Consider the following 15,700-nt stretch of genomic DNA (forward strand, 5'->3'; position numbering starts at 1 on the left):
ATATAAAATGTGTTAATTGACTACATTATTAGTAATACAAAATGTGTTAATTGACTACATTATTAGTAATACAAAATGTGTTAATTGACTATTTATGTTATTGGTAAGGATTCTGGTCACCTGCGGGCTCTTAGTGGCTAACTTTTTGGGGAGTCAAAAGTTATATGTGGATTTTTCACTGTGCAGGGGGTCAGTGCTCCCAACCTCTGTGTGGTTCAAGGGTCAACTGTATATAATTTGTAATAGGCACATGCTTTAATGTAATACTTTACTTGAGTACAAATTACGATGGTCTATACATTTTGAAAAAATGGAAAGTTTTGATTTGAAGCTATTTAGATAATTTAGGTGGAATATGTTTGGCCCTTAGATATCAATGGTTATTCTTCATTTTCTACATCCCTTTGCTCTTTCTTTTTTCTTCTTCTTTTATTTAAATATACATTTTGCATTTAATGTGATGCTAGATGGCTCAACAAGTAGAATACATTCATTCTGGTCAGCTGAGCTATTTTTTCGAAAAAACCAAATTACAAATTTCTGTTTTTTTAATGGAGTGAATGCAATTCAACATTCCAAAGTAAATTAAGTCCTCAATTTGTATTGGTGCTATTAGGTTCTTTTCTAGACTGGACTGAACTTCATAGATTCTCTCAAATACAAAAAGGATTTTTAGATTACTTATTAAAGATATAACTATGCATAAGTGATAAATCAGCACACATATACCAGACAGCAATAAAGTATTAACAACCCATAGGCACTGATCTCAGACATCCCAAGCAGGCTAATAATGCAAATCACTCTTTCAAAAACCATTGTATTTACCTTTTGAAGAAAATACCTAGATAGTGGAACTGAACACAAAGAATTAATAACTAGCTGAAAGTACAGCCAGGGTTTGAGACAGAAAGTGTACATTCAGAATTCATTCTCTTAACCACAAAATTATGCTGCCAGAGAAAATCAGCAATGTTAAACAAGTAGAAGAATGTTACATGATAAAGTGCATTTTCAGTAGGCTGTTTACAATAATTCCAATTCCAAGGTAAGTTTTTGCCTTTTTAAGTTGGAGGGTTGTGAATCTACCACTTGGTTATTGTGTGTGATGAGACTTCAGAATATGAAAGAGTGTTTAAGCTTATGCTTTCATTTGCCACTATTAAAGAAAGAACAGTAGAGTAATTCCATAATAGTACTAGTTTACAATTACATTTTTTTTGTGAATTGGTCATAGGAAACTTGAAGAATTCTGTTATTTTCAGGGCTGAGGTTGAATTCATTTGGGCTTTAATATCAACTATTGGTCTTTCTGCAGACAGTCACTTTCAGGGTAGAATTACTGTTTTCAGGGTAGCTTTTCACACTCTACACTGTGGCCCTGGGGATGGGTTGACTACCAACAAAAACTTGCTAAGCTACTTTTTGGGGCATGCTCCGAGTTATTGTCCCTTTAGGACTAAAGAGGCCCTCCCCCAACCCCCGGTTGTAAATGTTGACTGACTTCATAAAAGACTCCAAAAAACTGAAATTTCTCTTTCTTCTGCACTCAAAATGTTTGCATTCTGTTTGTTAAAATGGAGTAATGAGCTTTGCATTTTAACCACCATGTCCTAGAATTGTAACAAGCTAATTATTCAATTTAAAACACGTAACAAACTAAGCTTCCTGTTAACAAGTGGCATTTTTGATCCACCAATTATCTGGACAAATATTATGATGGTCAGTTTTCTCATATGTTCTGCTTTCAATTTACTTCATGATTCAATTAAGCAGTTGTCAATACATGATAAGAAAAATAAGCTCCCTAGTCCATCATGGCCAAGACATATCATTAACATTGATATCTACTACACAAGTTATTGCACACTGAGATATCTTAATAGTTGGATAACATCCTTCTTTTAAAATAATATGTGTGGATTGAAGGTTTTGCAGTCTAGGCACAAAAGATATCTTCTGAATCCTTCTATTATTCAGAAAGTAATTAAAATCAACTAAATAGATTACAGAGACAAAAAGAGCAAGAAATTGTAATCTCCTGATGAACATATTATGAATTGGAGTCAATTATTGTTATGCATTTCTATTACACTTGGCCTTTGTAATCTGGAAGCTATAAACTTCAATACGTTCAATTCAACATATAAGTCATTATATTAGAAAATTCCATTTAAAAACCTATAGAAGTTAAAATGGTTTAAATATAGATATAAATGGTAAGTATGAAGGTTTTCAATATGTTAATCCTGTAATTTAAAAATATTATTTGGGCAATATTCTTAATCTCTTAAATATTCATTAAATGGATTTTACAGGAAGAAGGTAATAAAATCATTTTTGAGCAGCGATTTCATAGTTGTGAATGAAAATATGATGCATTATAAAGTGCAAGTGACTCCAGCATCTTCAGAATGTGAACAGGCTCTTGTCCCCCATTGTCGAATTTTACATTCTTCAATAGATGATTCTCTCCCAAAACAATACACTTCATTCAGCCATATTGGACCAGTACCTGCAATAATGAGGTGCAACTGCATTAGTAAATTTAGAGTTCAGTGTTTCTGTTTGTGTGGGGCAAAGCCATTAATTCCTTCACTAATTAAACAAAAAAAGTGTCTATTATTTTCTGTATGCAAGTTCTGTGCTCTCTAGTAGGAATCAAACATTAATCTCCTGCTTCAGAACACTTATACTGTTAACCTGTAAACTACTAAAATGCAAAGTAACAAGAGCTATAACAAAGGTACCTACACAGTTCTATGAAAGTAGAGATTAAGAATTTTTTTAAAGGATTTGACAAATTAGTTTTATTATTAATCTAAAAATAAAGAAGAAAGTTTCAGCCTTAATAATCATGGGTGTATGTAATAACCTGATGATCCAAGTGTATATGTATATCAAAAGATCTTAGGGGTATATTTGTATGTAAGATAAACTGGAAAAAGGAAAACTTAATCGAAGCATCTTCCTCCCTTTCTTATCTTCCCATGTATTTCAATTTATGTGTGCCTGGTTTATCAAATACATTATCTATTTTTAATTAAAGTAGAACTAATCTAATCAGCCACGGGCCTACAAACCATCCTGTAAGGAAACCATGGATTAAGAATGTTACTAATTGCAAGCACAAACAAACAGCAAGAAAATGACAGAGCAAAGGTTTTCATGAGCTGATCAATTAAGAGAGTGGTAATAGTAAGTTGGAGAGCCCAAGTATTTTGTGAGGTGTTTATAACAGTATTGAGCCTTTTTGACTTGAACTTTTAAGGCAGAAGAAGGAAAAGAGTAAAGGAATATGATCTCAATATCAGAAACCTTGCCAGGGACACTTTTTAGTTCCCAAATTAATCTTACTAGGCATGGCATGTTCCCTTTTGTGTTTGTGATTGTATGTGCGAGCATATTTTTATGTGTATATGTGTTTGTATATCTGTGTTTCCTTTTAAGTATATAAAGTCTATAAAAACTTTTTGAAAGCCTCAAAGGGCTACTTAAAAATACATGCAAATACAAACAATTGCACAAATAGTAAGACTATTCCCATGTTAATACAGGAGGAAGCCAAAGTACTGAGACATTTGTAAATTGTGTCTATTATATTTATTGTCATTTATAAATTGTATAAAAAAACAGAAATTAAACTTTTGATGAAAGCCATGGCTCTGTTATAATTTGGAGAGTGTGAGAATGGCTCCATGAATTCTGAAGCTGGGCTACTGTGATGCTTTGGCATTATATTTTGTAGGTCTAGTCAGCGAATTTAGATTTCAGCAGTGCAGAATTTGTACAATCCAGGAAAAGGAAATTGAGAGTGGGAATTCTCCAAATGTCTACAGCACCAGCAAGGTCATCCCAACATGAACAGCAAAGGAAAAACATTATTTAGTTGATTAATGTGCTGACATGTAAGCACATGTTTTTAGAAACTGTGGTAAGGGAATTCATGAATGTTAGAATACCAAGGTTGTGGTCATAATAATGAAAATTTAAGTCCACTCTTTTAAGAATTTTATGTGGCAGGAAACACTTACATATTTGATGTATTATTCCATGGAATCCTCAAATAAATTTCAAAAACTGAATGCCATTATTGTGTCATTTTACTGTTTAGGAAACTGAAAATCAGCGAGGATAAGGAACTATGTGTGCTCAAAGTCACATAGCATTCCCACCCCGTGTCTACCCTGAGCCACTGCCTTTGATCAATGACTTACTGCAACCTCCTTCATTGTTAGACTTACTTATTTAGCAAATCTGCTTTGAGTGCCTACATGAGTGAACAAGACCAAATTCCACACTCTTGTGGACTGACTTCCTGGGAGGGCTTATCTTCTAGGTAGATGAAGCAACTGAGATCACATATGCAATCATGCCAGAGCAAATACCGTATTTAGAGCCTCTGATTCTTATTGCGGTTATTTTTCCTCTGAGGACACGTGGATGTGACAAGTGTATTGTGGAATTTGGTATCTCTGTCTTTTGCTATGTGGAAAAGTTTCAGACACAGTGAAATTTTTTTAAGTGCTTGTGTATAAGGTAATGTGCTAGGTCTTTTCACATACATTTCTAAATTTACTTTTTATAATAACCTTGTTAAATAATGGTAATTAACTCCATTTCATAGATACATAAACTGAGACTCAGAAAGGGTGTATGACTTCTTCAAAATTACAAAGAATAGATCCAGGCAACAGAACATCATGACACTTAAAGCTTAGTGATATGTATTGGTTACACAGATGTCTAGAGAGAATTATAGAAGTAATTTCCAAAGATTTGTTGTTTTATTTTTACATTAATATATTCAAGACTATTGAGCCTAGGGGAAAATTTTATTTAATACATATTTTCCATCTCATTCCAAATTGTTTTCTGCATTAAAAAATTAATGCAGAGATAGTATAAAATTCATAAAATTTTATCCTTGTATAAGCCAATGAGATAAAAAACAAATTTGTTTTTATTTCTTTAGATAATAACTGTTTCTCAAGGATTTTCGGTGTTGGGGCTGTCATTGTTATTATTTTCTTTGTGCCTCTGAACTATTATTTCTAGTCAGTGGAAAGCTGTACAAAAAGTATGTGTGTTTCTTAGATATGCTTTTAGTCTCTAATCCTCTTCCTCTCTTTCTCTCTCTCTCATCTTTCCACCTGTATACCTAGCCATATATACATCTATGATTTCTTTTATAATTTGAGGGTTGTAGGGATTGATATTGATTTTATATATACGATATATGATATTGATTATATATATATAAAAGATATATATATTTTATATATATATATATCTTTTTTTTTTTTTTTTTTTTTTTTTTTTTGAGACAGAGCCTCCCTCTGTCGCTCAGGCTGTAGAGCAATGGTGTGATCTTGGCTCAATGCAACCTCCGCCTCCTGGGTTCAAATGATTCTCCTGCCTCAATCTCCTGAGTAGCTGGGATTACAGGTGTGCACCACCACGCCCACCTAATTCTTGTATTTTTAGTAGAGACGGGGTTTCACCATGTTGGCCAGGATGGTCTTGATCTCTTGACCTTGTAATCCACCCACCTCAGCCCCCCAACGTGCTGGGATTACACGGGTGAGCCACTGTGCCTGGCCTCCTCTTAACCTCTTTATAAAAAATGAAAGACACTGATATTTCTTTGGGGTATTTGGGTATCTTTAATCTTACCAGCATTTCTATGAAAAATAAAAGATAATCAGTTTCATACATCACCCAGATATATTATAAAATGATGAGATTTGAGATCAGCTGCTGAATAGATAAATGGGGGTGCAAATATCATTAATAGTTAAAAGTGTCTGAATGTGTATTTTCATTATATCTAGTCATGGTTGAGTGACATAAATTTCTATCACTTTTAAGCCTAGTTGGGAAGTGTTTTGTGAACAGTGTCTGCTTTGAGAAAAACATTGTGAATTAAAGTTGAAAACACTGGGAATCAAAGTAGAGATGAATGGGTAAATAGTGCATATAGTTTGGATTCTAGTTTTGTGCTTATAGAGAAACCACTTATTTTTCCTTAATTTTATGATATGCAGAATACAGGGGTAAGGGCAACATAGCTTTAAGACTTTGTCTACCTTTAATATTTCATGATTCTAAGATTCTGAAGAAGCAAGCTCTTTAGAAATGAAGTTCTTAAGTACAAAGGACTTGGAAGGATGTTCCATCTGGCAGAGAAAGCATGGTATGAGAGCCAGGTTAAGGCATGAATCTTGACCCTTCTTCCCACCCCCATGCACCCACAACCAACATAATGACTACGTAAATGTGTACAAGTTTGGTGACCTCTGCTAGCCCTACTTATTTTCTCTATGGAAAAAAAAAAAAAGCTATTTTTCTATGATTACCCAGCTCTATGGACCGGCCCTATATTACTTTCCATAATATTTGACATTCAAACATTTACATTTTAAAACATTCAACGCACAAAGAGCAGTATGTAAAAATTTGACTTGTGACCCTTTGATATATTTATCTTTGAGATTAGTTTTACTCCCATTCATTAAAGGATAGTTCAGAGGTAGAGAGTTGTATTTTTTGATTGCCTTCTGTTTACGCTTATTTTTTTTTTTTGAAAATTTCACGTAGAAAATTGATTATGGTATATGAAAGTGGTAATAAAAAAGCAAAGAAAAGTTAGCTAAGAATAACTTCTAAATGGCATTTATGTTTAGATGTTACTTCTGTTTCTGTTTTCAGGTTTGGAATTTCAGCACTCTAAACTCAGGAGAAGATGCAATAGTTACTCGAGATCTTACTTCCTTCACCAGCATCCACACAGGCTCAGATATACCTGGAGCAAATTCTTGGAGGTACCACTGTTGTCTGATAAAGCTCATCCAAGTTTGCTGCCGGGAGACCACAGGCACAAGAGCTTGGAAAGCCTGGATACAGGGCCAAAAGTACTCACTCTCCTTTCGCTGCCCTGTGCATTGATGAACAGTAGATGCCCCTCAGTGCCTACTTAATTAAACTTGTTTTGGCTGGTCAGAAAAAAGGTGCATCCAAATGAAAGAACCTATTTAAAGGAGCATGCTTGAAACTTTATTACTGTAAGTCATTTTACTGGCAACTGCAAAACTAATTGTTCTTAAAACTAACAAGGATTCTATCTGTGAAGCCAGGTTTGCTATTTAAAACTAGAAAAAAAATATGTGGAGACTGCCCAAAAATTATATTCTTTCTGCAATGAGGGATTATATAAAGAGGATTCATTTAAATTGTTTTCTGGCTGGGCACGGTGGCTCATGCCTGTAATCCCAGCACTCTGGGAGGCCGAGGTGGGCAGATCTCGTGAGGTCAGGAGTTCGAGACCAGCCTGACCACCATGGAGAAACCCCCGTCTCTACTAAATACACAAAAAATTAACTGGGTGTGGTGGAGCATGCCTGTAATCCCAGCTCCTCGGGAGGCTGAGGTAGGAGAATCGCTTGAACCTGGGAGGCAGAGGTTGCAGTGAGCCGAGATTGCGCCATTGCACTCCGGCCTGGGCAAAAAGAGCGAAACTCCATCTCAAAATAAATAAATAAAACTTGTTTTCCTTTTTGTTTCAATTTTGGTAATTATGTACAATATGATATGAACCTGATTCTTCTCACTTTCCTAAGAGAATGAAAAATAATTAAAACATTAATGCATGTTTCTCTTTCACTTCTTTACTCATCCACTCATTTTTCTAAGTTTCTTTTCTTGTCTCTGCTCTGCATTCAAAATTGCTTTTTCTTTTTCTCTTACAGTGAAACTGTAAATTTAAGGTGGAAGAGTGAAAAAATGAGGAATGTTTTAAACAGATTTGCATAAAAACCTCATTAGCCAAGTCAAATCCCCAATCAGTTAATAATGTAAGCCTGTCTCTTGAAATACAATGTCCAGTGAAGTAGATCGTAAAACTTACTTTTCAAATCATTTTCTTCAGAACAGATAATGTTGGTTCTATTTTTTTCTCACAGCTCATTTTGCTTTATTATTTTAAAATTCGCATAATTATTCTTTAGTTGTTTGGTACTGAACTTTAGGCAGGGAGTGGAAATAAGAGCTAAGTCAAACCAGGTGCAGTGGCTCACACCTGTCATTCCAGTACTTTGGGAGGCTGAGGCAGAAGGATTGCTTGAGGCTAGGAGTTTTAAATGAACCTGAGCAACATAGCAAGGCCCTGTCTCGATAAGAAATTAAGATTAAAAAAAAAAAAATTAGCCAGGTATGTGGTGCATGCCTGTGGTCCCAAGAAACTCTGGAGGCGAAGGTGGGAGGATCATGTGAGTGTGCAGGAGTTTGAGGCTGCATTAAGCTGTGATTGTACCATTGTACTCCAGCCTAGGTGACAGAGCAAGACCCTGTCTATAAAACAAACAAACAAGCAAAATCTAAGTCATATTAGTGGGATATCTACTTTGAGTTATCCTTGGAATATCACTGATGTCAATATACAATGTAATAGTGATCTGACTCTTTCAAAGATAATAGCAAATAAATGTGTGATTATACAGTTTGTATTGCTGCTAGGAGCGATCTCCTTCAGTATTGCGCAACACAACATTGTGAGTCAGATTTTGTAGTGGGTGCTTTCCATATGCTAGTTAACTTAGACTTCAAGACAAATCCACCAGATCGGTGTTATTCTCACTTTATTGGAAAGGAAATTGAAATTCTGAAACACAATAACCACAGCTAAAGTTTAAACTTGCAATGTTTTAAGTTAGAAAACTCCTAATCTTTCCAGTTTGCTTCCCTAGATGCTGAAAATTGTAAAAGGATTGTTTGATGATAATAAAACTCTGGGACAATGTACAGAATCACCAACTACCATAAACAAACAGCCTCCTGAAAATTTAGACAAAATTATGTCAAGAAAACTTGACTTATCTTCACATAGCCAAGTAAATAATTTCACATGAGACTAAACTCTGTCATTTTATTCTTATTTAAACTTAAAAAAAAAAATTATCTTCTTAGTATCTCAATATACCTATTGTCTTCCTTTCCTACCAGTTCTTTAGACCAGAAATCCCTATCTTATGGAGATATAAGTAGGAATGAATAAAAGCTTTGAGGAAAATACTATTTTACTCGTGAGACTAAGCCTTAAAGTTAAGGCAATTTTAGGGCAATAGTCTTCCTCTATGTGTTTCTCACCTATGTTTGTAACTCCGGTGGAAAAATATCTTTGAAGTCCATGGCAAAGCTTCATGCTCAGAGAAAAAATAAAGCTACAGATGATGTCTTATTCACTTTCATACCACAGGTTGTATTTTGCCAGCACTTACTAGTTTTCCTTGAATTAAAGTACGTATACTACTACTGTTGCTCTCCATTAGATTCCACAAAAAAGACTCACCTCAACCACTGTACTACTGGGCTAGTTTCTTAAAGCAAGGGTCCCCAGCCCCACAGACCATGGACCAGTAGTGGTCCATGGCCTGTTAGAAACAGGGCTGCACAGCAGGAAGTGAGCAGCAGGCGAGCGAACAAAGCTTCAACTGTATTTACAGCCGCCCCCTATCACTCACATTACTGCCTGAGTGCCGCCTCCTGTCAGATGAGTGGCAGCATTAGCTTCTCATAGGAACACAAACCGTATTGTTAATTACACATATGAGGGATGTAGGTTGCATGCTCCTTATGAGAATCTAATGTCTGATGATCTGAGGTGGGGCTGCAGCCGTGATACTAGAGCTGGGGAGTGGCGGCAAATGAAGATTAACATTAGCAGAGAAGTGTGACGGCACAGAGGCAATCATAAATCAATTGCTTGCAGACTCATATCAAAACCCTGTCAGTGAGTGGCAAGTGACAAGCTGCATGTGAGGGCAGGCTTTAGAGTGGAAAGTGAGTTGATGTATTTCCGTTGTACAGCTGCATTGGGTGCCTTTAAAAGTATGTTTGAGACAACTTCAAATCTCCATACCTTCTGGATTAAAGTTTCAAAGCAGAATATCCTGAAACTGCCACAAAAGCACTGAAAAGGCTGCTTCCATTTCCAACATCCTATCTTAGTGAAGCAGGGTTTTCTGCAGTGACAGCGACCAAAATGAGATTATGGAGTAGACCGGACATAAGCAACACACTTCGGGTGTCACTGTCTCCCATCAGCCCCAGATGGGACCATCTAGTTGCAGGAAAGCAAGCTCAGAGCTCCCACTGATTCCACATAGTGAGTGGTATAATCTACATCATCATGACTTGTATAATCATTTCATTATATATTACAGTATAATAATCACAGAAATAATGTGCACAATAAATGTCATGTGCTTGAATCATCCCCAAACCTTCTCCCATCCCTGGTAGAGAAAAATTGTCTTCCATAAATCTGGTCCATGGTGCCAAAAAGGTTAGGAACCACTGTCTTAAAGAAACAATGCTAAAGGCAGAGTTGTCAAATCCTGCATAATGTAAGCATCAAAATAATTCATCCAGACTAGTGGTATTTTAGGGTACTTTTCTTTTTTTATACTGAGCTTGTCTGCATTTATTGTATTATCTAACTAACTGGCAATTTTTATACTTCATTTGTCAACAAAAGCACATCTTGAGAATCCAAAACATCCACATGCTTTTATTTCTAAAGCTGAAGAATCTTTAGTCATTTACCAGGTGACTAAAAACATGGATAATAATCGTTATGTCCTCTATTAGAACTCTGGGTATCCCCTTCATAGATGGTAATAGTCACTTGAAATGTTTTATGTGATTATGCATTTAAAATAAATGGTCTTTCATTCTGTGGATGTTGGTTATCATAGAAATGGATTCTGTTCCCACAAAACAATTTGGAAACGTGGGGTGGGTGTGGTGGCTCACACCTGTAATCCCAGCACTTTGGGAAGCCAAGGTGGGTAGATAGCTTGAGCCAAGGAGTTTGAGACCAGTCTGGGCAACATGATGAAACCCCATAGCTACCAAAAATATAAAAACTAGCCAGGCATGGTGGTGCTTGCTGGCAGTCACAGCTTCTCAGGGGCCTGAGGAGGGAGAATCACTTGAACCCAGGAGGCAGAGGTTGCAGTGAGCCGAGACTGCGCCCTGCACTCCAGCCTGGGTGATAGAGGGAGACCTGTCTCCAAAACCGAGAAAACAAAAACAAAAACAAAACAAAAGACCAATGTGGAAACTCAGATTGGGAGCCCAGTCTTGTTAAATAACTGAGGGCATCATTCAATTCTCTAGGGATGAAGAGTTGAGGACTTTTTTTTTCTTTTTCCTCTTCTCTAAAACAACAAAAAAGAAAAACAAAACAAAAGCAAATATCTAGCTGTTGACCTTGAAAATATCTTACTGTTTTACTTTTGGAGATAAATTTTATAGGTGCAAGAATGATTTCAAACCCACACTTTTCAACCTGGGAAAAATGTTCTAAATATGGGACAGGGATGGAAAATTTGGAAACTCCAGAGATCTATTTGAAGCTGTTTACTTCCTATGTTTCTTCTAGGTAAACCTTTAGGGTGCAAGTTAAAAACTGGGGCCCGGGGCTGAACCTGGCTACAGAAGTTCTGCACATTACCACTCTGTTTTCTGACATCTCCTCTCTTCATAACATTAAATTATCCTTCTGGGATCTGAAGACTCTAGAACCTGAGACTTCTGCTTAAATCCATCTCTTAAACCTAATATGATAATAATAATATATTTTTTTGAGACAGAATATCACTCTGTCACCCATGGTGGAGTACAGCTTGGCTCACTGCAACCTCCACCTCCTGGGTTCAAGCGATTCTCCTGCCTCAGCCTCCCGAGTAGCTGGGATTACAGGCATGCACCACCATGCCTGGCTAACTTTTGTATTTTTAGTAGAGATGGGGTTTCACCATGTTGGCCAGGCTGGTCTCAAATTCCTGACCTCAAGTGATCCACCCACCTCAGCACCCCAAAGTGCTGGGATTACAGGTATCAGCCACCATGCCCAGCCTAATATGAAAATCATTTTAGGTAAAATAGTAAAGGATATAATTGTGACCTATTATTAATACTATGCAGGTATTTAACACAATGCCTGGCACATAGTCATTACTCAATAAATCATAGTATATTAGCACTTGGTAATATCTTCTAGGCATTTGAGAAGTTCATCTTACCTTTTTGCGACCCTCCCACCTCAGCCTCTGTAGTAGCTTGGACTGCAGGTGCATGCTATCATGCCTGGCTTTTTTTTCTTTTTTTCTTTTTTAATTGGTAGAGATAGGATCTTACTATGTTGTCCACGCTGGTCTTGAACTCCTTTATTCTAATGGTCTTCCCGCTTCAGCCTCCCAAAGTGCTGGGACTAAAAGCGTAAGTCACTGTACCCAGCCTAGACTATGTTCCTGTCACTACTTTGTTCTGTGTCATTAGAGAATGCCTGCATTTCATTTTTTTTTTAAACAAAACTTTCTGACCAAGCATCGGTGGTTCACGCCTGTAATCCCGCACTTTAGGAGGCCGAGGCACACAGATTACGAGGTCAGGAGATCGAGACCATCCTGGCTAACGTGGTGAAACCCCGTCTCTACTAAAAATACAAAAAATGAGCCGGGCGTGGTGGCGGGCACCTGTAGTCCCAGCTACTAGGGACCTGAGGGAGGAGAATCGCTTGAACCCGGGAGGCAGAGATTGCAGTGAGCCGAGATAGCGCCACCGCACTCCAGCCTGGGCGACAGAATGAGACTGCGTCTCAAACAGCAGCAACAACAACAACAAACCCCACAAGATTTTCTTTAAATTACCTTGTCCAAAATGAGCTGCCTTGTGCACGGCTTGAACACCTGGGTATCCCAAACTCCTACAGACGACCTGTCCAACGCGCACTTCCCAGCGATCGTCACAAATTGTACCCCACTGGCCGCTGTGGAGTATCTCCACTCTCCCCTCGTGAGGGCCGCTCCCACCGACCAGTCGAACTTTCTTAAATGAGGCTGTTAAAAAAAAAAAAAAATTCAGACAAGCAAGGACTAATTATGTACACACTGCTTTATAGCACCTTTTTACAACACACAGAAAAACATTTTAGCACATTTTTCCAGTAAGTTAAACTATTGCAATAAATATTAAACTTTCTAGCACCACCTATTGGTAAAGAGTTTAACTGCAAATATTGCAGTTTTAACAGTTGAAGAGCAAAATCCAATCTGTCTTACATGTAAGTTATATACATATGAGGACACTTCAAACATTATATTCCAACGACTTTCACTTTTAACAGATACAAGTTTACTGTCATATGGATCTTTCATACCATTGAAAAATTATAATAAATGGTTCATTATTTTCTTGACATGAAAACATACAAACTTATGAACATATAATGCAGAGATTTTCAATGGTACAGGAGGTCGGGGAGCAGATATTTTAGAATATCACAAACACAAAAATAGGTGACCAAACTTCATATCTTTTACCAAGGGAAACAAGGGAACTACAGTGACAACATTCATTTAGAAATAGCAAAGACTTTCCTTGTAGTGAGGTTCCTGGATTCTGTACCAAAGTTTTTTGTGTTTTTCTTTTTTAGAAAAAAATATTAACGAGATGAAAAATCAGACAATTTTGTGTATTTTGAGAAATAATTCAAATAGTAAAAACAAAGAAGTCAACTTTGTTTACAATTATGAAAGTAATTTTGTTCTATAATGTCTAATCAAAATGACCATGTGTACAGCAAACTTATGTAAACTCTTGATCCTGCTACAGAAAGATTTATATAAATATGAAATGGCTCTTTTCTATTTTTAAAAACCAATATATATGCACTTTGACCTAGGGACAGATTAAATAAAATAGTACAACAAATATTATAAGAACAATTCTCTTGGTGTATGAAAATTCTTTTAAACAGCCTGTATTATTCCGCTAAGTATTTGTTTAGAAAATTATTTGGTTAAAGAACAGAATGAAAGGCAGAGACAAAAAATGTTTTTTAAAATTTAGTTAATACCAAATAAAAATAACAATATTTTCTAATAATCATAAAACAAATTAATGTAAGTCTATTTAAACAAAACATATCTTTTCAAATATAAGTTTGAGGAACGTTATATTACAAAAAAACAAGATGTAATGTTCACAACAAAAATATCTAATATGAAAACAGAGTTTTAGGGTATGGCTTTTTGGAGCTTAATAAATTGAAGAAATATTCAGTAACTTTTTTTCTCCAATTTGAATTCATTTTGTTAGAACGGTAATCTAATAACATTTAAAGTTATTGGATTATCATTCCAACAAATGTTTTTAACTTCTGCTTATTACTGTTTTAACAGTAATTTAATAACATTTGAAATTATTAGATTACTGACAATTTCCTGTAATGAAACTGAGTGACCTGAGCCATGCAGAAACATAAAAGGTGGCATGTTACTATATATGTAATTATATTTATTCTCTTGATTCTTCCAAAATATAATTCAGTGCTAAATACTGAAATAGTGTAAGCATGCCTGAGTGGATAAGCCCTTCTTCATTTAATAAGCATAAGTTAAAAACATTTTTAAAAATGAAAATAATTTGTTATTATGGTATCTCAGCTTTCATTTACTAGTACAATTCCTGAGTGGCCCGATCATTTCCTGTAATTGCCTAAAGAAAATGAGAAAGAAAAATCCAAGAACGGATTGTGAGAAGTCTTTACATATTAGAGTCATGTTTTATTAACTAGTGTGATATCCAAATGTTTATTTTTATACAAGTCAAATACATCTAAACATAATATATTTATCATGCATGCCTGCTATGAAATTTCAGGCATATTCAAACATTTGATTATATAAGCATCATTGTCCTGTTGTCCAAACAAGTGTATGTAAGCATTCTCACTGCCCATTGTTTACCTCTTACTCCTTCCAAAATGTCATGAATGAGCCATGCTTGTCCCGGAGCAGTGGTTCTCAAACAATAATATGTAGCAGAACAAGCTCCCAATAGCTAATGCTGATGGTCCAGGGACCACACTTTGAGAACTACTAACCTAGATGATTGCAGTATATATTTAGAAGAGGAGACATATTATATCAGAAACAGATGGTGCTGCTGATACAATCCTTTGATCTCATTTATTGCAAAGAGAATGGCTGACTGTAAATTTCTACCAAATTCCCTATGCTCAAAGGATCCTGAGGGGGAGTAGGTATGTGTATTCAAATTCTTCAGGGCCAAATATGTTTGGGTATGCTGATCCATATCTGTCACCTGAAATATTGTTCAATTATAAATCAACTATTAATAGGTGACCACACATTGCGGATCCTTGATCATCTCTGAAGTAATACAGAGGAAGAGTGTCTGAATATGTCAGTAGACTTATTTGAGAGTTGGCTTCACCTGCCATTCAACTGCTCTGTGTTGGTGATGTAGAAAAGTTTGTTTTGTCATGAACCTTGATCATAGCATTTCCTCTGTAAGACTGAAGGATCGAAACTTCTCTGAAACTAGCTAACTCATTGTCATAGATATGTAAAACATGTCTATGGGTTCTTTGGCATTAAGCTAATATATTTAGTCAGATAGGGCTTTTTTTTTTTCCATTTGGGTATTTTTTTCTTGTATATAAAGATTTCAGAAGACACACGTGTGTGTGTGTGTGTGTGTGTGTGTGTGTGTTTCTGGATAGCTGTTTCCTCTTAACTTTGTGTAGACATTTTCTAGATCCAAATCAAATAAACACAGATAAGCATTGACTATGTGCCTAAACAACGAATCTCTGTATTATTACTTTTTA

The 15,700-nt window shown here is 35.9% G+C and overlaps 1 protein-coding gene across 2 annotated transcripts in view; it reads right to left on the reverse strand.

Moving 5' to 3' along the window:
• Window positions 1-1,077: 1,077 nt before the first annotated feature.
• Window positions 1,078-15,700, reverse strand: part of MSR1 (macrophage scavenger receptor 1) — an 83,702-nt gene continuing 69,079 nt past the window's right edge. For both annotated transcript variants that reach the window (XM_073017955.1, XM_007961718.3), the window contains 2 exons: window positions 12,714-12,902; window positions 1,078-2,515 (listed from right to left, as the gene is read on the reverse strand). In XM_073017955.1, coding sequence (XP_072874056.1) covers window positions 2,382-2,515; window positions 12,714-12,902 — 323 coding nt within the window. In that variant the 3' untranslated portion in view covers window positions 1,078-2,381. The remainder of the gene's footprint in view (window positions 2,516-12,713; window positions 12,903-15,700) is intronic.

Source organism: Chlorocebus sabaeus, chromosome 8 (genome assembly GCF_047675955.1).
Source record: "Chlorocebus sabaeus isolate Y175 chromosome 8, mChlSab1.0.hap1, whole genome shotgun sequence".
Lineage (NCBI taxonomy): Eukaryota > Metazoa > Chordata > Mammalia > Primates > Cercopithecidae > Chlorocebus > Chlorocebus sabaeus.